General features: G+C 46.9%; 5 protein-coding genes across 7 annotated transcripts; 3 read left to right on the top strand and 2 right to left on the bottom strand.

Annotated features, from left to right (window-relative positions):
• The first annotated feature begins 5,863 nt into the window (after positions 1–5,863).
• LOC108156358 (dynein assembly factor with WDR repeat domains 1) lies at positions 5,864–7,760 on the top strand. Its single transcript, XM_033390123.1, is given in 4 exon segments — positions 5,864–5,903; positions 5,962–6,037; positions 6,103–6,882; positions 6,941–7,760. Coding segments are annotated over 4 exon segments (1,410 nt in total). The 3' UTR covers positions 7,455–7,760.
• On the bottom strand, positions 7,617–15,203 carry LOC108156357 (protein phosphatase 1B). Of its 2 annotated transcripts, XR_001775100.2 has the most exons (7): positions 14,842–15,203; positions 13,324–14,218; positions 13,126–13,243; positions 9,836–9,941; positions 9,710–9,764; positions 9,174–9,343; positions 7,617–8,886 (listed from the first exon to the last, which is right to left on the bottom strand). XR_001775100.2 is itself a non-coding variant. In XM_017287759.2 (6 exons), exons 2-6 carry the CDS (start codon positions 14,131–14,133, stop codon positions 8,872–8,874), a joined length of 1,104 nt encoding a protein of 367 aa, XP_017143248.1. In that variant the 5' UTR covers positions 14,134–14,218; positions 14,842–15,203; the 3' UTR covers positions 7,617–8,871. The 2 variants fall into 2 exon arrangements, 1 of the variants encoding a protein (XP_017143248.1); XM_017287759.2 differs by lacking the exon at positions 9,174–9,343.
• Positions 15,204–16,196: 993 nt separating this feature from the next.
• Positions 16,197–17,271, top strand: LOC108157271 (pre-mRNA-splicing factor 18-like). Its single transcript, XM_017289263.2, has one exon. It carries the CDS (start codon positions 16,211–16,213, stop codon positions 17,210–17,212), a length of 1,002 nt encoding a protein of 333 aa, XP_017144752.2. The 5' UTR covers positions 16,197–16,210; the 3' UTR covers positions 17,213–17,271.
• Positions 17,210–21,482, bottom strand: LOC108156946 (pyrroline-5-carboxylate reductase-like). 2 transcript variants are annotated; one of them, XM_033388948.1, is made up of 7 exons: positions 20,547–21,482; positions 20,315–20,472; positions 19,983–20,252; positions 19,356–19,917; positions 19,237–19,287; positions 17,628–19,172; positions 17,210–17,559 (listed from the first exon to the last, which is right to left on the bottom strand). In XM_033388948.1, the coding sequence occupies exons 6-7, from the start codon at positions 18,404–18,406 to the stop codon at positions 17,496–17,498; spliced, it is 843 nt and encodes a 280-aa protein (XP_033244839.1). In that variant the 5' UTR covers positions 18,407–19,172; positions 19,237–19,287; positions 19,356–19,917; positions 19,983–20,252; positions 20,315–20,472; positions 20,547–21,482; the 3' UTR covers positions 17,210–17,495. The 2 variants fall into 2 exon arrangements, with proteins under 2 accessions (XP_033244839.1, XP_033244840.1); XM_033388949.1 differs by having other exon boundaries at positions 19,230–19,287.
• A 396-nt stretch (positions 21,483–21,878) lies between these two features.
• Positions 21,879–23,774, top strand: LOC108154514. The gene is made up of 4 exons (XM_017284814.2): positions 21,879–22,273; positions 22,360–22,579; positions 22,927–23,399; positions 23,461–23,774. The coding sequence occupies exons 1-4, from the start codon at positions 21,902–21,904 to the stop codon at positions 23,716–23,718; spliced, it is 1,323 nt and encodes a 440-aa protein (XP_017140303.2). The 5' UTR covers positions 21,879–21,901; the 3' UTR covers positions 23,719–23,774.
• Positions 23,775–24,728: the final 954 nt, after the last annotated feature.

Raw genomic sequence — 24,728 nt, forward strand, 5'->3', positions numbered from 1 at the left:
ATAAAGGCAAACGTGCAGGAGCTAAGCAAACACACTCGCACAGACACACTCCGTGGGTGGGTCGCGGGTGGCAGCTAAGCTTATTTTACAAACGCCAGAGGCTGACTTGAAAGTGAGCTTAATAGGCGGGTGTCCCGAGGACGTGAGAGGAGCTCCGTGCCCTGGGAACGAGCAGTCGAGTGACTGACTCACCCCGGCACCCCCCCCACTCTCACTGGGTGTGTGTGTCGAGGGGATATCATTGGATTAGGGCGATTATCTTTCTCAAATATCATTTTGCACGAATGCCAACAATGTCTAAATTCCCGATTATATGGAAGGTGGCCGACTAAAGAGATTGGCAGATTGGCGAACTAGCAGACTGGCAGATTTTCAGCTCTGCCCCGCCGAGCCGCATACAAATGTTGCAGGTGTGCGGTTGCGTGCGCTTTTGTGGCGTACCACAAGACCTAACAAGAAAACCGAGAACTTCACATGCTCTCGATCCCAACTACTTCCCGACAGAGTCGACATCGTCAGCGCCGTTGGCTATTTACTTTTATGGCTTGTTTGCCAGCTCGTGAAAAGTTTTGGCCCCGCATCGCACCGCACAGCACCGCACACCCAAGTGACCCATTAAACGAATTGAAAATGAACAACAGCTCGACCAGAAGTTCTCCAGTATGGTTTCGCTCCTTCCCTTAGATGTACCACGGCGCGTATGTGTAATAAATGTTGATTGAGTTGCACTGCATTGCAGCTTGGAGAGGGGGAGGGGGACGGGGGGAGAGCACAGAGTCACAGCAGATCGAGATGGCTGCCGAAAGTTGCGGTCTTTGCGGTCCAACAGATTTCATTGAATTCGAAGCAGAGCTCTGCAGAATCACAAAAATCCCAATCTACAGCGCCCAATGGCAGAACTTTTGCCAGCCAAACCAGAAAAGTTTGGCCATAAGCACAAGTGTGGCCAACAAAAGCAAAGAGAAAGAGAAAGAGAAAGCGCCAACAGCTCGGGCCAAACAAGAGGCAAACGGAATAACAACACTCCACAGCCGCCCTTGTGGCGGCACGGATGGCGTATACGTAATATGCAATTAACTCGACCATTTCCTCTCGGTTATAATTCAGTTTTGTTGCCGGCACAGGTGCAAAGTAAAAATATGTTGCCAATTAATGTTAATTAAATTCATATTTGGGACCCCAGACGTTCCTGCACTCGCACTCTGGCCCGGGGGTCGAAAGTGCCTCATTTCCTCGAGTATCTGAAGCGCATAAATCATTCTGGGCTATAATAAAGTGTAGCAATGATTTGTATAATTTATGCCATTTTATTGGTTGAATTAATTTGAATTGGGGCCACTTAGAGAGCTAGCAAACAATTTGCTAGAGAGCTGTGTCAAATATTCTGGGAAAAGTTTCGCTAGACAACTTTCCAAATCGTATTTAAATGCCAGTTTTAGCAGGAACTCGCTCGGAAGATGCACTATGTATTTTATGAAATATGTAGCAGAAATAGTCGTTTGCAAACATGGAATCAGAGAGCACACACACACCCACGGACGACGCTTGTTTGCATAAATTGCACGCACATTTTCCATTGCATACAATTAGGGGCAAATGAATTTTGAATATATGAATGTTAGCTCTTCCACTTCCTCTCCCTCTGCTTCTATCTGTCTATGTCTGTGCGCATTAATGGATTCCATTCTATAATTTACGATAACATTTCGAATGCCTTTATCCCAATGACAGCCGCAAGAACAGACAGAGGATTAGTTCGTATCAATAATCATGTTTGATACATAAACTTACCTTCAGGCATGCTACTGGTATCGATTGTACAGATCGTTGTTTATATAATTACAGGGGTATAAAGTAGGTGATTGGATCGTTCTGCAATGGTAAAGAGAAACAAACAGATTATCAGATCGAACTTGTCGGCACTTGTTGTCACTTGTTGAATGGCTGGGTCAGAAAAAGCGATTGCATAACTATGGGTAAATTATTTCGTCATTCACTGTCAAGTGCAGGCTATCGAATGCCAAAGGCCAGCCCAGGCCAGCCCAGACCAGACCTGGACCTCAACACGTAAGTCGAGCTCAGAGACTCGGAGATAAATAGCCAATATAATGCGCACAAATTAACATGCCATTCATCTCTTTGGCTGCTGCCCGGCAATCTGTGCACCCGAATGTGGGCGCAATCGTTTCTCGGGCCCGTACACACATCCGCTCATTCATTTAGCCACATCGAGGGAGGCTGGCAAACCCTTATATTGTAAATATATATATAATATCCACACCGGCAATGCATAATTCATTTTAAGCACCACTTACCGTTATGACGGACGGCCAAGTTGGCGATTTAAGAGCGATTGTAATGCCTTTAATACGTCATTGGGTCAGATCCCGGGGCCAGCATGGAGCACGGAGCCTCTGCTGCTCCTGGCCCTGATTTATGGTGCGTATACTTGATGTGACCGCTAAAACCACACAGAATGTTGTTGCCAAACTTCAGCCTGCCATTTAATAAAGCCCACAATAAAACTTCAAAAACCTGAGCACACGAGACACAGGGCCTGTTGTGGGGAGTGGGGCAGTGGGGCAGCGGATGGAGTATTATGAAATTTTACAACAATTCGATGCGTCTGCATTTCGATTGGGCATAAATGGTTTAAGGTCTACAGGCTGCACACAACACAACTTTCTCGCCGGGCCATAAACTTTAGCCCAGTTGCCAGGCGCTGTCCAGGTCCTTTTGATATATTCAAACATATTCGTAAGCCAAGGGATAGGTGTTTGTGTGTGTTTAGACCAAGCCCAATTTAATTTATCAAAGTCATAAACTTTCCGATGGCTAAGCCACAGAATGCCTCATAAATGCTGAGGATTCTCACAGTCTCAGGTTGTAGGTTGTTTATGGACTAGAGAATTGTGTGTTGGTACACTCGTATCTGCTGCCAGGGACTCTATTTTAAGATGCCTTTAAGCCTTAAAGGATTTCACTTACAAAAGTTAAAACGAATTGCAGATTCCATCCGAGAGGGAATGACACGTCAAATGTTCTATGAACTCAAATAAATAAATCCCAAACTCTCGATTTCTAAATACTCGCAAACATGGCTCTGATTCTAAATGCATACTCGCACACAGTGCAACACTGTGTTTGCGTATGCCCAACTTTTAGCCGCCATCCAGCGGCAGTTTTTGGCCTAAATCTGTGAAAATGGTTCTAGTGGATGCAATTCCATTACCAACCGTTTGATGTCCACCCTCTCCAATGCCCGTCTCTCTCCCCAATTAGAGAGGCACTAACGACTCCTTTTAGTCCGGACCCCCACACACAGAAGCCACACGGCAGGACGGGGCAGGACGGGGCAGGGCTGGGCTAGGGCAGGACAGGGCAGGCAGGCGGAAGAGGAAACAAAAATCGAATTTTATGTCGCTCTGTCAAACACAAGCCGAGAATCTGTTTATATATCGCTCAGCGACAGGTCCCAGGTCTGGGGTCGCTAACCCGCCTCCCTAATACGGTTAGGCCATCGGCTAGAAGCCGTAGTCTCCTAAAGTTTATGCCATTTAAGCATAATTTGCTTAGCCAACATGCCTCGGGATGGGCAACGCAACGGACGAACGGAACCCGACTCTCAGACCGCAAACTGTCGAACGAACACGCATCAAATGCGGCAGTTATATTCTTTTCGCTTTTCGAATACCAGTTTATCTCACTTAGGGAAGATGTGTGTGTGTGTGGCAGAGAAGGAGTCCTTTCTGAACAGCCTGGAAGATAGGACTGTTCTTGGATAAACGACCAAACGATCGGATTTCCTTTTAGCTCATCCAAATTACGATATCACATTGGAACAATGGATTTGCTAGGGTATCTATGGCTGCGGCTTCGGAGCCCACCCTCCCATTTTATTTTTTGTTGTGCTGCCAAAAGGTAGCGGCTCTCATATGGGTGCTGTGTGCCTATAATTTATGCAACGCCGCATTTTCATGGCTCATCCGCGCATACATACATATGTACATCTCTCCACGAGTGCCGAAATGAAGCCGCCTGCCGGAAATCAACAAAAATTTATTGAGCATAAATTTAAGTCCTCCCGATGCTCTCTGCCTCTGACTGCACCCCCGACTGTGCAGCATTGCTTTGTTTCCTCTGGTTTTGTTTATGAAAGCGTTTTATAGGATTTTAAATTGATTTTATTCTCAGTCGTACTCTCATTTATTCGGCTCTTATTTCCTTCCAGCTTCCGTTCTGTGCCCAGTCTTGTGGGCCTCTCCAAATTACAGTTGGCATACAAATGAAGACATGAAATGTCCGGGCAGGGCAGGGCAGGGCGACAGCTGTTGCTTTTGTTCGGAAAATTGTGCAGAGTGTGCGACCCCCAGATGATTGATAGGCGGGAGTGGGAGGATGTAGGCTCTCAGGTATAAGGATGCTCCCTTTCTGCCCAGTCCAAAGTCCCATTCTTGTTTCTCGGCTTTCAATAGGAGTTCAATGAAATGTTGTATTATTAACAAAGACACAAACTCTCCGCTCCGCTCCGCCATCTTCCATTCGATTCCCGCCAGTTCTTTGTCTAGTTTTCCACAGTGCCACTTTATTTGTTTTGGACATTGTCGCTTTCAGTTGTGGCTGCCATGCCACAAAATTGGGCGCGATAATGTCTAATCATTACTTATCATTATTGGCCATGTCGCCGCCCCCGCGATCGCCCTCCTCCGCTGGCAATTTTCCTGTTCGTGTGGGTAATGGACATTCCTTTGGTGTCTGCCTTGATTTCCACTCTGTCGTCCTGTATCTGTCAGACAATTCACTCGACTGCCCCCAACCCATCACAACGATTACCGGCCAAATTAAATTACTCGAAATGCCGAAACGAGGCTAAGGACAGGACAGGTGCGGACACGTAAGGCATGACAATCTAATTGAGGTTGTGGGTGGTGTGCGTGCCCCACAGCCTCTGAGTGTCAGACATATGTTAAATCCGTTAAAAATGCCAGCTGCCAGGTGTCGACAGCCAATTGGCCCCTGGGGTCCCAGCACCTCCACCTCCACATCCAATCCCAGTGCCAGTGCCAGTCCCAGTCCCACCAAGGCAATCGCCTTAAACAGGCTAATTAGGTTTAATGGCCAGAGACCATTTGGCTAGTCGCCTTAGTGGAATGTCAAATGCCAAGGGGTTAGGTTCGCCAAAGAGCACACATAGGTCAAGGGTGAAGCGAGATAACGTAACGTGTGACGGCCTGGCTGGAAAGGTTAATCTAACTGAAGCGATTGCGCGTTTCAGAACTACTTTAATTCCTTTAGATGAACAGATTATTCGTGTTAAAGCTGGAAGTGGCCCAGGAAGGTATATGAGTTGACATGGGATCCACGGGAAACCCTCAAACACATTGGTACATAAATTCCACCATTTTACACGACTTACAGACCCAAAGCGGGTCGAGAACTTGGCTACGAGAGAGCTTTTTCTTACAAAAAAGCTGCGTTATAAGGATAGACAAAAAGGACGGGACGTGAGAACTGGGGAAAGGGTAACCACTTAATGCATTTCAAACACAAATTCAAATCAAAACAAAAAGATATTTAGACAAGTTTTGAGAGACAACTTAAAGTCGCTTACCAATTCCTTCTCGGAATCCCACAATATTGTATCCTTGAACTGCTAGCGTGCCAGACCCCGGCATAGACCTAGCACACGGAATCGATCAAACGCTGGCTGGCTTTGGCATGGCACCCACCTGGCAGTGAGTCGAAACCAATGCAACGCGAATTAAAGCAGGTCAGCTAACTGGCAACGAACTGGCAACTGAACTTCAACCTCTGACTGAAGGAATTTCTCGGTCCGTTAGTCGTTAGTCGGAACAGCGTCAGCATGAGCGCCAACAAAATCTTCCTGCGCTACTATCCGCCAGGTGGGAAAGGTCATCGAGCCGATTTATCATTTAATGTTGGATATTTCGTTTGTCTCAGGTCTGGCCATTAATTACCGCACGGCGAAGGGCAGTGACCGAGTGCGTCACTTTGATCTGCTTGACCTAGATGCCAAGTAAGTAGAGGGCGTGGCGTGGAGTGGGACCCTGACCCTGAATTCACACAGCATTCTTTGACCAGAACAAACATTGAGCCGCTGGCTGACAAGATCCTCCTCCAGACACTAGCCGAGGCGGAGGAAGAGCCGTCGGAGGATGACCACGACCAGGCGTCACCCTGCCTTCCCGCAAGTGTCAGCGTGTCCAGTTCCCAAAACACATTCAGCGCCCTGAAGCTGGCGCTGGGCAAGCTACAGCAGAAGCTGCGGGAGCCCATCAAGAAGAAATTCTACCAGCACAAGTGCCACACCTCGCACATCCTGCCGCTGACCAACGTGTGCTTTGACCGCAGTGGGGAACGGTGCCTCACGGGCAGCTACGATCGCACCTGCCACGTTATCGATACCCAGACGGCCGAAGTGGAGCACATCCTGACCGGACACGACAATGTGGTCTTCTCCGTTGGCTTCAACACGCCGCGATGGTAGGTATTGGTCCCGCGATGACTCACTGGCCTCCATTCTGCACTTTCAATTTATTGCAGCGACAAGATCGTGACCGGCTCTTTTGATTGCACCGCAAAGGTCTGGTCTGCCAGCAGCGGGCAGTGCCTCTGCACCTTGTTTGGCCACACAGCCGAGCTGGTGGCAACCGAGTTCCATCCACTGCATGGCAAGGCCATTGCCACAGCCTCCATGGACGGCACGGCACGCATATATGATGTGGAAACGGCCCACGAGCTGCAGCAGCTTGCCCACCACGGGGCCGAGGTTATTGCCGCCCGTTACAATCGCGATGGGCAGATGTTGCTGACGGGCTCCTTTGACCACACGGCAGCCATCTGGGATACACGCACCAAGAGGTGAGTACGGAGATTCTGCTGAGCTCTGAATCCTGGTAGCAAACAACTCCTTCAACAGCTGCTGCCATCGATTGCGGGGCCACAGCGCCGAGCTCTCGAACTGCGTGTGGAACTTCAGTGGACTGCTGATTGCCACGGGCTCCCTGGACCACACGGCTCGGCTTTGGGACATTCGCCGACTGGATCAGGAGCTGCACCTGGTCTCCAAGCACAGCGACGAGGTGCTGGACGTGGCCTTCGATGCGGCGGGCAGACTTCTAGCCACCTGCAGCAGCGACTGCACGGCGAGGGTCTGGGCCCTGGACGGGTCAGCTGCCTCCGAGCAGCTGGAGATGCTGTCGCTGATGGCGGGGCACAGTGATGAGGTGTCCAAGGTGTGCTTCAGCCCCAGCGGATGCATGCTCCTCACCGCCTCGGCGGACAACACGGCCCGTCTGTGGCTGACCGAGTCGGGCCACTGCTCCCAGGTGCTGGCCGGGCACGAGGCCGAGGTCTTCAGCTGTGCCTACAGCTATGCGGGCGACGCGATCCTGACGGCGTCCAAGGACAACACCTGCCGTTTCTGGAGGTGATACGACTGGTACACGGTGCAGCTAAACGAAGAGTAGTTCCCATTAGCTGCCCAAATGGGAATACCAATAAGTCCGGACAGATCGCAGTGGGTTTTTCTTGTATCAACATTTACTACAAACTCGAGCGTAATTTTGCTTTTCTCTCTCAAGGTTCCATCATCAACTTGCTTATAAATTAATAGTTCTTAGCTTTCATTCTCGTTTCTTTCAGATCGGACATTATTGTGGGGTTTCTTTGTTTTTTTTTTTGTTTTTGTAAATTTTCTTAATCGTTTTCTTTTGTTTTCCTTAAGGTTTAGGATTTACTTTTTCGCTTTTCCATATATAGATAGTTACAGGTTTGTTTGCTAGTTTGGTTTTTCAATTTTTTTGTTTTCTTTAGTTTAACATTTTTACTCTTTAATTTTACTCTTTACTTTACATTATTAAGTGTTCGCAATAGGCTGGCGACATCTTTCCATATACATATATAAAAGTGAACAAAAAGTGTTTTCAGTAACAAACATTTTACAACTTACAAAAGTCCGCATGGTTTCGGAATCAATATTAATACATAGTTTTGTTGAAATAATAAACGTTCTTGTACACAAATGTTTCGCGGCGAGGGCCTCTCGCCGTATTATCCTTCCTCAAAATGATTTCACTTCGCTTTAAATGTAAGTTTTAATTCGCGCTTTTCTCTTAGAAGTTTCTCCTCTCTTTTGCGACTAAACTGGAGGAGCTCAGAGGCGGGCGGGCACATTATAGACAGTTTGTTTGATGATTGCTTTTTTAATGAGAGGTGACGGAACGATAGATCACACAGACACAGATATTGAGGATAAAACATTCACATAGAGCTGGCTGGCCGTGGTCTGTGGTTGGGGCCAATCATTCAGACAGACAGGTGTGTCTCCTGTTGGGTTATTTATTAAATGATTATTTATTATGCATCCTTATTGTGTGGTGTGGTGTGGAGTGGAGTAGTGCTGTTGCTGGTGCTGCTGCTGCTGCTGTTGCTGGCTTTGAGCCATTCGCTGCATCTTATTGAATTTCTCTGCTCTCTGAGTGCTATTTTAGAACTCATTTGGAGTATAGGTTCGGTTCGTAAATTGTGTTCTCGTGTGTCCGCGTGGGTGTGTGGCTGTGGTACTGTTGAGTGTGGAGGGGGCTGACAGACAGGACAGGCCTTTTCATATAAACTATAAATGTATCGTAATGCTTATTATTATCATTATTAGTAGGTTTTTCTTTAGCGTTTATCAAAGTAGAAAACTGTTTGGTGTGTGTTTTGTTTGTTTCGCATCGTTTCGTTCATGTTGTTTGTGGGCGCGGGTGTGGGTGTGGGTGTGGTGTGTGTGTGGCATTTAAGATCTTTCTTCTGTTCAGGTTTGCTGCGTTTGTTTAACTGGTTTCTATTTAAAGGTTTATCTGCAACTCAATGCGTTGGGCTCTGCAAGAAACACAAGATCACAATTATTAACACTGATGGGCGGGAGTGTGGAGCGTTAGAAGACACGGCGGCGGGCACAGCCAGGAAGCAGGCGGAATACATGGGGATGTTGAGGATTAAAGAAGCCCATAGAGGCAGGTAACATGCAGAATTAAGTGGAGCGTACGTGCAAGAAGCTCTGCATTTTGTAAATCTCGATACGAAGCGAAATGAGTAAAAGCAAGACAAAGACAGGATGTGAGGCTGGAGGAGTGTGTGGCATGGGAGGACGACAGGATTTGCCTTACATTTAGAATATATGAAGCTGAGGAAGTGTTTAGTTATCGTTTGTTCACTTGTTGCTTGGTTGGTTGATTGTTTGTTTGTTTGTTTGATTGATTGATTGATTGATTACAGTTGATTTGGAAATGAACAATATTAGGTATTACAAAACTCATATATCTTCAAATGCATACAGCTAGAAATAAAAGAAAGAGAATACATAGGTAAACATAGCTTTCGGTCGGTTGAACAATGGTTAATCGGTTGCGTAACTACTTGGGAGCTGCCCACCGACAAATGACATGCAAACGAATACGAGTACAATATGGGATCAAATGAACAATGGGTATGGTGTGTGTCGACTGCCAGTGCGAGTGATATATCCTGTAAATCAAGTCCTCGGCTGATGGGACGGCTACCAACGAACGACCGATCTACCGACTTATAAGTACGAAAGCAATTCAAATAGAATATTGATGATGATAAGCGATAACAAAACGTGTGTTAGCAGTGGCAAAAGCGCGGCAAGCGGAGGTTATAGATTATAAAAAAGATTGCGTACTTCACATGGTCGATCCGGAAACTCTTGCTTGAATGTGCGCTCGATAACGTGATATCTGCAATGGGAAGCACACAACGATTATCAATCAATGGGATTTATTTTTGGGACATGATCCGCCACACTCACTTGGACTGCAAACCGCCGCCGGGTGGAAGACCTTCAATGTCGTCTTTGTTCTGCATACACTTCAGCAGATCCAGGTAATCGGTAATCTGGTTAGACTCTATCTCGTCTGCAACAAATCAGAGAATAAACAGTGTTCAATGGACGTTGGTCAATGGGCAAATGCCAGATCTTAGCCTACGAGAGTTTGTATTAATAAATGTATATGTATGTACATAAATGGTTCATAATAAAATACGATCGAATTACAAATTGAAGCTACATCAAAGCAAATGCAATATACATATATTTTTAGAAACTTTTTGGTACAAATTATCAACTAAAATGCAAAATGTGTGGCTGTATTAAGCGCTTGGAAACTGAGGGACTAACAAAAAAAAAACATGGTAAAGTGGTCAAACATCAGAGCAGTGTATCATCCTGACAAAGAGATCTAATCTAATGAGGAAAATGGGATTGGGGATGTGTCCTAATTCCAATTCTGAATATTTTTCAGTAGCCTATCGAACTGTAGCGACCAGGAATTCATATATATGAAAGAAAAGAAATGTTTGTATATATGGAAAAATAAACTTGAAAATTGATTTCAATTGGAATTAGTTTCTTTGGTCGTCTGGGGAGCATGCAATATCAGTCATCCGTCAGGATGTGGGGAGGAAATCTCTTTATATGTCTGGGGCTGGATCTGGACAGGGTTGTGGGTGTGGATTGGACTGGACTGGGAGGCATGTGGTACGCAAAATAAAATCAAACCAATCAATCAATCAATCGATAAGATAAACGAGATAACGAAATTACAAAAATTGCTTTCGATATTTACAAACTACAAATTATAGACGTACCTTATGCTCACACATCTTAAAATTTGTAATGCTTTCTGTTTCTGTTTCTTGTTCTTGCATGGTCTTTGACACGCCCATTTGGGTTATGCGCCAGCCTATTTTCTGGCAAACTTTTCAATTCAAATGCGTCAAATATTTTGGATTTGCAGTACGATGCGCGAAGAACAACAACCATTAAAGAACGGAACAACGCGCGCAGCTAAAATGTGCTCTTTTTTTTGGTAAATTACTTTAAAGAATTTGATCGGGCATTGGTTGGAGAGCTGGCTCTTGAAAATATAAACTCTGGTGGAAAATGGATGGTGTTACAAATGAAATATTCTGAACTTGTGTGAAACGAAAGGGAAACTTTAGACTAGACTGGAAAAAGGCATTAGCTTGTTGGCTGTTTGGAGTTCGGTCTGATGTTGTTGCGTGTTCGAGCAGTGTGGAAATCAAATGGAAAGCAGCGAATGCAGAAAACAAAATGAGAAGGAGAACTGAAGGCTGAATCCAATAGAAAAGCAGACACACACTTTTGTTTGGTTTTCGAATCGTTCGTTTAACTTATATTTTTCTTGCTTAGCCATGGAGATTGGTTTTGGTGAGTCATTAATCTATTGAGTATGTTTGTTTTGATGTGGGAGTGTCGAGTGCCACGTGTGACGTGGCGGCTGCCTTACACCTACTGCTATATGCCCCTGGACCCCCGAACGGACGTCCGCAGGTCTCAGAGTTATTGCTCTAGTACATGACTTCGTACAGTGTGCAGTCATACGTTGATCTCATTGGATCATCATTGGTAAAGTAAAATAAGGTAAAGTAAACTCTTGCTTTCGATTACAACGAGCACAACAATTGGTGAGCATAAGGTTTACAATTTCGTTTTGCTTTTGCTTTTGCTTTTCTTTAAAACCTACTTGTGTATAACATTCAAGACCCTCCTACACTACTGGACTACTTTAGGCTACTTTAGTAATGGTAATTCGTCTGGACATTCGAGTATTTCATCATCTTTGGTTAGATGCAATATACGACTATACAACTATATAAATTTGTAATTATTTATCTACTTTGACCAGTGGTGGGGCGTGGCATGCTGTTTACTATTTACTATACTGTATATTCTATGTTATATATGCTATGTGTAAATCATATTGTATACAATTGGATTAAAGTATTTGTCTATGTTTATCAGCAAGGTCACGTCTACACTCTCCTCGGCCTTTTGCCAGGGACATTTTGCCGAAATTCACTTGGGTGTCACGAATACTGTGGGCGTCACATCACTAAACTCTTAGAGATCTACAGATATCCTATTATTGCTGTGTATATGTACGGTACATATTCATTCAATTCAATTGGGAGATAATACTTCAACTGAATCGACTCTGCCTTCTGAGCGGGTACTTTTTTAGTAAAAATATATCTGTTTCGGCAGTACCAGGATAAAGTCAATAGTTCCTTTAAAGGCTTTCCCAACAAATTTTACAAAAAATATCTACTTTGGGGGCTCTCTTCTCTGAACTCGTTTCGCTTAGAAACTAAGTGTTAATTTGCTATGCCTACTTGTTACATCAATTCCAAGGGTTCTTATTTATTTTGAGTGTCGTCAATACCTGGGCTCGTTTGAGATTGCAATATTCTTTGATTGACTTGCATCGGGGCATGCGTCATCAGTGGGTATCAGTATATACAAAGCTGTGTATGTATATGCAGACGGGTCAATTGACTACTTAACTTAAGGGCTCAGGTTCATCGATAATTGTTAATATCTATGGTCGCTCTTTGGGGGATAGGTAGGTTGTATGCTTATGTAATGCTACAACTAAATGGGCTGGATTTCGCGCATACATGGAACGCTTTTGGCAGTTGCTGTAGCACACAGATACGTGTATAAATAATACTATATAGTTCGTATTCACACACACACACACACACACAATCATTTTTTCGGGTCAGCGGCACGCACAGCCAGCAGATATGACAAACCAACACGCTATACGGTTATTTACTATGCATTAGCGATAGGATATAGGTAAGGTACACACACACACACACACACAGGCACGCACACAGTAGGACATTTACATAACTATATACAAATATATATATATATATCTGAGTGGCATTGGTAATGGCAATGTTTTGGTTAGGTTGGATTTCGATCTACTTGGAAGGAACTATTCTTTGGAATCATCGGGAGGCATTTGAATTGCCGGATATGCAGAAACATGACTATCTAAGGATGAGCTATTTGAGCCACTTGGGAAGGGACAGATTGGGGGTATTTTCCCTGTTGTACGAGTATGGGCTTGTTACTTTTAAGGTACAATGTATACGTATTTCGTCTGACCGCGCGCGTCAATGGAGTACTTTCGAGGGGGCGAGAGAGAGAGACACACAGAGACTACAACGCCATAGATCAATAGTTAACGATTAGTTATAAACAGAGTAGACGACTTAGACAACCTCTTGTGATCTTCTCGATTTGTTTCTCCAGCCGATGCTCAGCCTCTATCGCCTCTTCGGTTGGCTTCGGTGCTCCGGGGAAGGCAATAATAATGATGCTCATATTATCGCGGCTGCCCTGTGATCGCAAAAGAAAGAGATTTGGTGTCAGAGCCAGAGACAGAGACCAGCTGGTATGATCAGTAGAGCACTACTCACCTTGTGCAAGCAAGTGTCCACCACCTGATTGGCAATGCTCACTAGATTGCTGGTCACCTTGAGCCTCGAATGGATGAAGCTGCACACATCCTCGTTGGTCATCACATCCCAGATGCCGTCGCAGGCGAGCACCAAGAACTCGTCGGTGTCCTGGCGGCTTTGGCAAAAGATTTCCGGCTCGGGTGATACCAGCTGCTCGCACTGCCCCTTCTCCTTGACGTTCTTGAAGTCGTAGTCGCCAAGGGCTCGGGACACGGCCAGGGTGCCGTTCACGCGCTTGATCATCACACTTCCACCGGCATTGTGTATGCGCTCCTTCTCCTCGGGCAGAATGGGCTTGTGGTCCTGCGTGGCAAACACCGGCACCCCCTGTCGACACAGCACGGCACGAGAGTCCCCACAATTGGCGATATACACCTGCGTCGAGCTGACAAAGGCGCACACGGCGGTGGTACCGCCGCATTTGGAATCCTTGGTGAACTCGGGCAAGTCGCGCATCACCTCGTCGATGCGCAGGAAGCCAGTGCGTATGCCCTTCACATGGTCGCCGCTTATGAACTCGTCCGTGTGCACAATGCTGTCCAGCAGATGCTTGGCACAGTGCTCCGACACCTTGCAGCCGGCATGCCCGTCGAACACCGCGAAGAAGCTCCAGTCGTTCAGGGCATTGTCTAGCCCCACGCGGGCATAGTAGGCATCCTCCATTTCGCAGCGCCAGCCCTGCATGGAGCTGACGCCGAAGAGCAGCTTGTTGCCCTCTCCGTGGTCATTGTGTTTGGCGGTTTTCGGCTTATCCAGGAATCCGCCCATTTCTACTGAACATACTGTGTGTGTGCTGGCGTTGGGAGGAATTGGCTGTCGGTCTGCTCTCTTCTGCCGCCAAGAGATGCGTGTCCTGCAAGGGAAGAAGCACCAATTGGAATTAGTCGAATCGGAATCAATATTCACTTGCTCATGCATATACATATGTACATGTGTATGCCTTTAACTTGAACTCTTTGCGCGCGACAAGCATTTCCCGCACTCGGATCGGATACCCTCTCCAGGATACCCTTCCCCCTTGCCGTTACATGTGCAGCTTTCGACTATTTTCATTACTTTCGTTGTTTCGCTTCCGGTTTGCCAATCGATTTATCAAGGACGCTTGGTCGGTCGGTCGGTCCTTTCTCTCCGTCGACTACCGATGGCTAAATTTAGCCGAAATACAGCTGCTATTGCGCCGGCACGCCCACATGCCCCCACGCCGACTGAGCTAGACCCCGCGTAGGCGTAAGCTTCAGAATTTGGCTCAAATTTGTTTTTTCGCGCGATTTCGGCGCGCGACAGCATCCACAGGAATTATCCCCCGCGTCTGGTTCTTTAGCAAATAACTCGCGCAGTTGGCATCACAGAAAAGAAAATAGCTGGCGGTGCGGGGCCCTGGCCACGAAATGCTCATGAAAAAACACACTCGGACACGAGATTTATGAACTTTTCGGCGCTCAGCTAAAGGAAACCTTCACTCGCATTATTTTTCACCTCGCAAATTTACAGTTGATGGTCTTCCTCGTCGCTTGCCCTCCTCGCCGCCAGTCAACCGACGTCGTTGTCTCCTCGTTCGTTGCTTTTTCGCTGCGCTGCTGCGTCTCTTCCTCTTGCTGATGGCTGGTTGTGTGTGCTGCTGCTTCTCTCAAGCGGTGCGTGTGTGTATGTGTGCGTGCGCCGTAAGTAAAATTTAACAACCATAAATGTCTTCTGCTTTCGTTTTGCACATCACCAAAACCGCATTTACTCGATGGGCGGACTACCGGGGCGTTGATTAAAACTTTCGGAAGCACTTTCCGCGCAGTGACGAAACGAAAATAATATTTTTTCGTATATTTTGATAGTTCCTAGCTGACACATACACTTACAAAGGTGCACTGTGCTTACCAGTGCTGCCAACTTTTTATGAAAAAAAAGCTGTTTCTAAATTTAAAAAAAAAGCTGAAAATTTTCAAACAACAAAAGCGTAAATAATGGTGTTAACATTTTCGTATTAAAGCGATATTTAATATGTATTTTATATAATTTTTCTTAACTCATCCACTGTGGGGCTAGCTTCTGATTCGCATTCATAACCCAATGGTCGTTCCAATCATGCTAATTATGTGGAACTTCGTAGTCAATTTAAAGGCTTTGTATGGCTTACCAGCCACATTTTAACACCCTCTAAATAACCGGTGGCAACATTAAAAAAGCTGAGAAAACCGAAACACAATTATACAAAATGCAGAATTCCCGCTTACCGCAATTCACAAATTTTTCCCGCATCTGGTCTTTAAAAAAAGCCAGATCTGACGGGAAAAAAGCGTAATCGGCAGCACTGGTGGTCACATCACGCTTATCGTTAATCGGAGAGAGAGAGAGCGCCGATGAAAAAACGAAATTAGCCCACTTAACCCCCTTCTATTTAAATAGTTGAACGACTTGAGGTAAACCTCGGCCAATATTACTGATTGTAAATTCCTCTTGCTGATCCATGCCATCTTTCGTCTGAACTAAAAAAAAATCACGATATTTGTTACCTGCACTGCGCTAAAATTATTCAATTTTTATTATATTCGGTGGAAAATAAAAATTCCCCCTTGGCTTATAATGGGCTAATCGTTCTGCGTCAGGGATGGGAAACCATATTCCTCGATTTTGATATTCCATGGAAGATTTCTAGTTAGATTTAACATTTAGCCATGCCCACATATATCCAATTAATTAATCAATTTTCAACTTGACTGGCTCATTTGAAATACTTGCTTTTAATTGAGTATTGGAATTACCGACAAATATTTGTTTTACTTTGTGCAATATCGATAGCGTTATTTTCAGATATATATCGATGGAATCATATCGTTCCTTCTATGATAGTCTTATGATATTTCCCGCCAGACCGATAGTTTTAAACAAAATTTATCGGCCTGTCGTCTACAGGGGCGCCAGTTACGGGAAACCATATAAGAACACGGAGGAAGTGCTGCAGAAAGTGGGATACAAGAAGCAGGAGTCTGTCGAGGCCCAGGGACAGACCACTGAGGGCGCCTACAGCTTTGTGGCCGACGGACAGAACATACTCCCGCGCACAGAGGTCATCCGCCGTCTGCGGGAGCGCGGTGAACCCATTCTCATATTCGGCGAGACGGAGCCGGAGGCGTTCGACAGATTGCGGCAGTGCGAGATCTCGCAGCCGGAGGCCAACCGGGGATTCCGTAACGATTTCCAGGAGGCCATGGAGCAGGTGGACGCCGCCTATCTGCAGGAGATGTTTGCCAACGCACCCACCGCCAAAGAGGACAAGAAATCCGATTTGGCCGAGCTGGACGAGTCCGTGTCGTGGGAGAGCATACAGACAATGGCCCAAAAGATGGGTCGCAACAAAGACTACGACATGGACGTGATCATCACCCTGCTTACCTTCCTGCTCAAGCTGTGGAACGACCAGATTGCCACCTACAGCAAGCACGAGATAATGTCAACTAAAGTGAAAATGACGCGAGTCATCTACACGCAGACAAAGGAGTACGTGAAGCCGCTGTTCCGCAAGCTGAAGCACCACACGCTGCCGGAGGACATCCTGGACAGCCTGCGCGACATTGTCAAACATCTGCTGAACCGCAACTACATTACTGCCAGCGATGCATACCTGGAGATGGCTATAGGCAATGCGCCGTGGCCCATCGGTGTCACTATGGTGGGCATTCATGCGCGAACGGGCCGCGAGAAGATCTTCTCCAAGAACGTGGCACACGTCATGAACGACGAGACGCAGCGAAAGTATATACAGGGTCTCAAGCGATTGATGACCAAATGCCAGGAATACTTCCCCACGGATCCCTCCAAGTGCGTCGAATATGTTAGCAAGAAGGATCGTGAATAAAGTCAAACGTTTATATTATTTAGAAATCATTTAGAAATGCCCTGGCGTATCGCAACAAATTTAACAGCTTATTTTCCTTTAACTTTCTACTCAACAACAGCTGCTTAAGAATTACATATTACTCATTACGTACATGCTTCGCTTGTACAATGATTATAACTGAAACATCTTGAAACTCAATCAAACGCATGACACTTGTATCATAATTATAATAGCAACATAAAGTTTGTTGCAACTGCATACTGTAAATAGAGAGCATGGGGAGACGTTCGACCGACGCCGCTCACTTCTTTCCCAGCTCGGTTGAGCGTTGAGTCGCCTTTTCCACGGCATTTATGAGAGTGGCCCTGCAAGCAGTCAAAGAAAAAGGTCCTTAACACTTCGTTGAATTAGCTGAATGAATGCCAGTGCGTACCTGAGATTGCCCTTTTCCAGCTCGTGCACACCCACAATGGTGGATCCGCCGGGTGAGCAGACCTCATCGCGCAGCACGGCCGGGTGCTTGCCGGTGATAAGAACAGTCTTGGCGGCGCCCAGTAAGGTCTGAGCTGCAAACTGCAGCGCCATTGCCCGTGGCACACCCTGCTTGACACCACCATCGGCCAGAGCCTCTATTATTGTGTAGACAAAGGCTGGCCCACAGCCAGCCAAGCCAGTGACGGCGTCGATCATCTGCTCCGGCACTTGCTGGGCCAATCCCAGTGCGTTGAGCATTATGTGCACCTTCTCCAGATCCTGGTGCGTTGCCCGAGCGTTGCCCGTGTACACGGTACAGCCCTCGCCGACCTGCATCGATGTGTTGGGCATCGTCCGGATCACCTTCGGGCCCCAACTTTCCATGAAGTTGAACTTTTCCTCTAGGGTTTTGAGGCTTGTTCCCGCCAGCACAGAAACAATGAGCTTGCTGGCATCCTTGGCGGACGGCACATGCTTGTACTTGAGCTGCGAGGCGCATTGCCCTAGGATGTGCGGCTTGACGCAGATGAACACAACGTCTGTGTGCTCCAGGACCTTACAATTGTCGTCGGTGGTGACGGCTCCCAGCTCCCGCCAGCGCGAAAGGTTCTCGATGTGCGGTCCCGAGACCAGCACCTGGCTAGGCTTTACAATGGCGCAGCGAACGAGACCGCTGCCAATGGCAAAGGCCATGTTTCCGCCTCCAATGAAGCCAATACGTTCATCCAGCTTGGCCATCGTGAAGGGCTTTAAAATCTACTGGCTGCTCTTCAGATTTTAGCTTATATTGATTGATTGGTGTTATCTAACGGATTAACTTCCTGTCTTCAGGCGTCAATGGCCCCTTTTTAACTTTTTTTAAAACGGATTTACACTTTGATTTAAGGAGAATCCCGTAAACGTTTATAATCAGCTCCACCGTCCGCACTGACGACACGCTGGCTACGTCGTGCCTTGGGGTTACAATTCCACTCCATTCTCCTATTTCGGAATCTGAGCCAGAGTCGTCTTTCGGTGGCGTTTTAGGTGTTGGAGGCATTCTTTTGATATAATGATCTGGACTTATGGAGGGAGTTTGTGGAGGCGGACTATTTGGTGGACTATTAGGCTTTGGTGAAAAATTATTTGGCCTTGGCGGAAAATTTGGTGGCTTTGGTGGACTTTCGTGTTCGCTGGGTTCATACGTTTCTTTCTTTCGTTTTGCATCTCCTCCTTCCTCTGTAATCCACTCCCAAATTGTGCATTTTACTTTCATCTTGGTGGCGCAAAGGTAAGCGAAGGAACAAGTTGATAGTGGGGTCACTTTACACGATAGCTGTAAGATAAACACAAACACAACCACGCTTTCAAAAGAGCCGCCAGCTATTCCTGGCACACTCATCCATAGTCTTTTGCTCCATCTTCGTCCGCAGCTTGGTCGCGTTGCACCTCATATGGCATAGCCGGCAGGTTCTCTATTGCATTTTTAAAGTCTTTAAAAGGGAGTGCTTGACGGCGTGCTTCCCTGCGAGGAGAATATCAGTATGCAGTGATTTTCAATTATTTTTGGCTTACTGCTTACTGCTTACTTAATTTCTTCGATGGAGCCATTAAAGCAGAGCAGGGCGGCCGATGCAAAGCTGTGGGAAGGTGGAGTAGGATATTGTTAGTTTAAGAATTTGGGCAGATATCGTGTCTTTCCACTCACCTGGTTGATGGGACACTGAAACTCTCAGGTCGCTTGCAGCAGTCGGCCTCATCGTGGACATTGTCACAGTTGTCACTGGTGGTACCATCGCAGATCAGAGTCTTGTCTCTGCCCTCGGTTGACTGTCAGCTGAACTGATCCGCCGGGCAGTCCTTTCGTCACAGCGCCAGAAGGCGGATATACAGTCGTTCTTTATGTCACTACTCCCGCCACTTAAAATTATCTGTCCGGATAGACGCCGTAGTTCTCCTTGTCCTCCAGTAGCATCAGATGCTTGGGGCACGAGCAGACGTCGTGAGTACTGCGTGTCACACCCCGCTGGCTATGCAGATGTGGGAACAATTTGGGCGACTGTGCCATGTGATTGCGCAGCACTTTCGCATCCGGTGTCCACACGGCACTGATGTCGGTGAACTGCGACAGACGCTGCAGCTCCGCGGAACGACGCTATCCGTTGACAGTGATCCACTCCAGTCCGGTCTTGTCATCCAGCCAGTACACAAATCCCCCCAAGGCGGCAATGTTGTTCACCTGCGTGATGTGCATGGAAACAAAGGTTTTCCTGTGAGAGGGAACAGGGGATTACACATGTGTTCAGAGGGTCGGGTCTCCATATTGGTTGCTTACTTGTTCTTTCCTTTGAGGTCTATCACATTGATTCACTTGCCATGGGCATAGTACATCATATCGGACTGTTGGTCCAGGGCCAGCGCCGTGACTCCTTCCAGCTTGTAGGCCAGCTCCACACGCTCATTGCCTTCGAATCGGGCCCGAATGATGGCCTGATGGCTGCTGACATCTGTCCAGAAGAGCAAACGCTTAATGGCATGCACGGCAATGTTGCGAGGCTTCTCCGAGTCCCCGGTATCGTTGACGCCTACGGATTCACCCAGGAAGCTAAAAGAGGCAACGCTTTAGGAACACAATTGTGCGGATGAATCGGAGAGAGAGAGATTCACCTTGTCACGTTAATGCTGTTGGAGTAGGAGCAGGTCCAGAAGAGCAGCCGCCCAATGATGTCGATTGCAATGTCGAACGGCTGTCCGGAGTTGGCCAAGAGGCTCACCTTTGTGCCATTTGCCAGAGAACGCTTGATGCTGTGACTCCTGCCTTCGATCTTGAAAAGAAAAAGAAGGATTAGGGATACTGGGGGATACCAGGCTACTAATCTCCTCTGCTGATCCTCCTTACCCAGTAAATGTAATGCGAGATCGGATCATCGGATATTCTTGCCGCACACTAGCACTTCGGCAGCAGTCGGCCGAAGCTGTTCCTTTGGCTGAAGATGATGTAGTTCTTGCAGGAGACCCCGTCCTTGGCCAGCTGGTAGTGGGTGGGGAAGGCACAGGTCATGCCCCGTCTGCGGGCTGGGCCAGGCACAGGTGGGAGCAGCTCCCGTTGTTGATCTTGCACTTATTAGCCACCTGTCGCTTGTCGTTGCACACCAGCAGCGAAGTGATGTACGTCATGCCCGAATGGACCAGGCTGCGGCTCTCGCCCGTCGTCTTGTGCACCCGCTCAATGTCCCCGGTGTTTCAGTCGCTCCAGTACACGTAGTCCTGATACAGGCGCTGCTTATGGAGCCCGAAGGCGACTCTGTCCAGTACATGTAGCCGCGGCGCGGCTCGAGGACCAGGGACCGGGGCTCCTCCACCTCCTTCCACAAGAGCACGCGCCGACTGCTGCCATCCAGGCGGGCGACCTCGATGAGATGAACCTCCGCATCGGACCATCGGATGCCGTCCGGCCCAATCAGACACGAGTCCACGATCCGCTGCACATAGGAGCCATTGAGAAAGGCCCGGAAGATGCACTTGTTCTTCTGGTCAGTCCAGTAGATGCGCCTCTCCGCCACCGACACGTCCAGGGCGTGCGCATCGCCCACATCCTTGAAGGGTATCGCTCGTCGTCGTGGTTCCGTTCCCGTCGCTGTACTCGGTCGAGAGAACAGCAGGAAGGCGGCAGGCACAGGTACAGGCAGAGGTGGAGCAGGCCCCATTACCCACGGCTACCGCACGTTCTCCACGGTCTTTCCATCGCACCAGACGCCAGAATCCTGAAGACGCCGGTGTCCAGATGCCGTTTCAGTCGAACAGCTGTTCCACCCCCACCCCCAGTCCGGCGTCTGTTCTTCTTCTTCCTTTTGCTCTGATTTTGCTATGATTTTGCTATGAATTCCACGAAATTTTCATGTAATTTTGACACTTTTAAAAATACCGGAAAATACCGAAAATTTCTCGAAAAAATGTATCGATATTCGTAGTATGGCCCCTTGTCAACAGAGGGCGCTGGTAGCTCTGCAAAGCCGTTGGGAATTTAAATGTATTATATTATCTATGTGAACGTTCTCTGTGGGGAAGAACGCAGCTCTGATAAGAGCGCCATAATAGCTCTGATAATAGAATACAACAATAAATATGGCACCAAAAGTACACCTGGAAATAGGCCGATCATAAATTACCGGAAGCAATCTCAATTTGGCTGTATAAAAGGCAAACATTATACGTTTCCCGCCCCAGTTCAGTCACCAAGCGGATCAAGTAAAAATGTTCTTCAAAGCCTCGACTCTTCTGCTGGTCTTCGTCGCGCTGGCCGCCGCAGCGCCCAGCTCCGACATCGCCTCTTCCACCAGCCTGATCGACTTCATGCTGCAATCGAAGAGCCTGCGAACGGCCACCACTCTCAATCTGGACTGCTTCGACTGGTACCTGCCCATCCTTAAGGGACACTCCGACCAGTACGAGGCGGATTATAAGGTCTGCGCCGATAGGTTCAATGCCTCCAAATGGCTGATCGACACCAGCTACAGCATCGCCCGCAATGGAATTAGCTCCAAGGCAAAGGAGACCTGTGACGCCCTGGAGCGTTGCGATTACGAGGTGGAAAACTCCAGGGCCTTCGAGTGCTTTGCCGCGACCGTAAGTGAAGAAACAGTCCTCGGAATCAGAATGTAAATAACGCAATAATGCATTTCCATTCCGCTTCCATTCCTCGATCCGTACAGGCTTCCGAGCAATCGGCTATTCTGACGACCATTGGCCAGAATGCGACCGACTTCAACAAACAGCTGCTTGCGGAGCTCGCTCTCGTCGACTCCGATCTGGATACGTGCCAGACCAAGGCCGAGAGGGCGTACAAGGAAAGTTCTGGGGCCACCTTTGACGAGCTGAGTGCCTGCTTGGAAGACGAGGACTGGGCCCAGCCCACCACCACCGTGTCCAATTGACGGATTATTGGGGCTAGTTTTATAAAAAAAAGCCACAACTCCACTGGTAGCTTTTCTATTGCTACTGTAATATTTTTCTGATCGCAAAATAGTGATGTTGCAAATTAAAGTGTCATTTCCAGAAATTCAAAGACTTTAGTGGTTATTTTAGGATTCATTTAAAAGGTAGGAAGGACTTCCAATATCTACCTATATCTGTTAATAATTATTAGCAGTTTTGTACATGGAAATCGTTAGGATAGTACGTGAAGTGTGCCGTCTACGAAGACGGAATGGGAATGAATCATTCGCCTTGCGAGTCGAAATAAGTTTGGGAAGAAGTACTTATTTTAAGATAAAATTGAGCCAAATTGAACCAGCGTATAAATACGGGCATCGGTGATCGATGTCAGACAAGTTCTGTGCCCAACATGTATCAGAAGTCATCCCCGATCGTGGTGCTCGCCCTGTGCCTGAGCATTGCCCTGGCCGCCCGTCTCCAGGCGCCCGCCCACAAGACGCAGGCCCACATCCAGGAGCTGAAGGCGGAGAGCCAGGACCTGGCCAGCGCCCATAGCCAGGCGTCAAACCTGTGCTTCAGCAACTACCTACCCATTCTGGATACCATCAACGCCGCGTACGAGACCGATTTCGAGGCCTGCATCACCACCTATGAGAATGCCAGTGCCGCAATTGATGCCAAGTACACTTCCGATTTCCAGGATATCGTGAATAGTGCCGAGAACTCGTGCAGAGAGCTACAAAAGTGTCAATATTGGTCATATTCGAAGATGCCCCTCGAGGATGTGTTGTCAGGACTCGATTGCGCCACCACTGTGGTACGTGATGGACAGTCGTACGCTGTTGAAATAATCTTCAAAGAGCTTCGTTTCTTTTCAGGCTGCCGACGATGCCAAGGTCTTTTACAACATCTCGAACACGGCAACGGAGCTGGGTGCTAGGATCCAGGGCGACTATCAAATTATCGACGGTAAGAAGGACCTGTGCGTGAACGAAGCGGAGCGGACATATGTGGAGGGCACGACCAACACCTATGAGCAGTTGAATGCCTGCTTAAGGGGCGATATCGTAGTTGGTCTTCCAACATTGGCTCCAGCAACAACATGGGCCCCATCAGATACGACAAAATATTTATAAGCCTAAAAAACATATACTTGTAAATTAAATGAATAAAAACCTCAGGGCAAATCTAACTTGGAGTTTAAACTCTTCTAATCGTATACAGTCGAACTTCCGTATAGCGAACCTCAAGGAAATAATACCTCGTAATATATAATTCATTTTTGGAGAATATAGCAATTATTTCGAGACTCGGTTGTCTATAGTTGATCCATTCATTAATTCGTATTATTTATATACGCGTGTTTGCTGATTCTCGAAGAAGAGAAAGGTATTTTATATAACTATTGATTGGGAAGATTGATTGCTGTAAAGATATCCGTTTCGAGCTGTTAAATACTGGTAGATTGACAGATCATTGAGATGTGAATAAAAAATTCATGTGCAAACAAGAAAGGACGATTCATTTCGGGGGCCAAAGCTTTGCATACAACTGTACATTTATATGAACGATTGAATACAGCGACAGGATATGGTCCGCCCTTTTTCACGAGTGTTCTCTAAACGGGCCATCGGTCATTACCACAAATTTCTCTACTTTTTGGTTCACAATTTGAAGAGCTTTGAATAGATAATTCCTTAAACTGAAGAATCCGACTTGTGTTAGTCCTTGGGATCATTTACATTTGAATTTTAATTTTGATTGACTGCAAAAGGAACACGAAATAAAGATCATGTCTGGAAGATTCAAGGATTTCTCTATCAGAGAATATCTAATATTATTAAAACTTTTTATATAATCTGATTTATTCGCATCTTTATACATTAAGGACATCGCTAGATATATGTACGTATCACTCTGCACACGGTTTTCTCCGATTGAGTACAGGGCTTAGATGGAATCCTCACGCAAGAAAATCTGATTTAATTGGAAATGTTCTCCTAAAATAACCGGATGGATTGACAACAACTACGAGTATTAATTAAGAGATACGGACCTCAAGACTTGACATTTCCTCCGACAAGACACAATTAGAGCAGATGAAGATTGGGGTCTGGTATGATCGCTATAAAAGGCCCGGCACTTA

Source organism: Drosophila miranda, chromosome 2 (assembly GCF_003369915.1).
Source record: "Drosophila miranda strain MSH22 chromosome 2, D.miranda_PacBio2.1, whole genome shotgun sequence".
NCBI lineage: Eukaryota > Metazoa > Arthropoda > Insecta > Diptera > Drosophilidae > Drosophila > Drosophila miranda.

Excerpts from the sequence above, each read along its gene's own strand:
- LOC108156357 (XM_017287759.2), bottom strand. The coding sequence starts at position 14,133 with ATGGGCGGATTCCTGGATAAGCCGAAAACCGCCAAACACAATGACCAC. Across the intron at positions 13,244-13,323 it reads TGGACACTTGCTTGCACAAG|GGCAGCCGCGATAATATGAG; the intron begins GTGAGTAGTGCT and ends TTGCGATCACAG. Across the intron at positions 9,942-13,125 it reads AATCGAGAAGATCACAAGAG|ACGAGATAGAGTCTAACCAG; the intron begins GTTGTCTAAGTC and ends GATTTGTTGCAG.
- LOC108157271 (XM_017289263.2), top strand. The coding sequence starts at position 16,211 with ATGATATTTCCCGCCAGACCGATAGTTTTAAACAAAATTTATCGGCCT.
- LOC108156946 (XM_033388948.1), bottom strand. The coding sequence starts at position 18,406 with ATGGCCAAGCTGGATGAACGTATTGGCTTCATTGGAGGCGGAAACATG. Across the intron at positions 17,560-17,627 it reads CTGGAAAAGGGCAATCTCAG|GGCCACTCTCATAAATGCCG; the intron begins GTACGCACTGGC and ends GACTGCTTGCAG.
- LOC108154514 (XM_017284814.2), top strand. The coding sequence starts at position 21,902 with ATGTTCTTCAAAGCCTCGACTCTTCTGCTGGTCTTCGTCGCGCTGGCC. Across the intron at positions 22,580-22,926 it reads CACCACCACCGTGTCCAATT|CCAAATTGAACCAGCGTATA; the intron begins GACGGATTATTG and ends GATAAAATTGAG. Across the intron at positions 23,400-23,460 it reads TCGATTGCGCCACCACTGTG|GCTGCCGACGATGCCAAGGT; the intron begins GTACGTGATGGA and ends GTTTCTTTTCAG.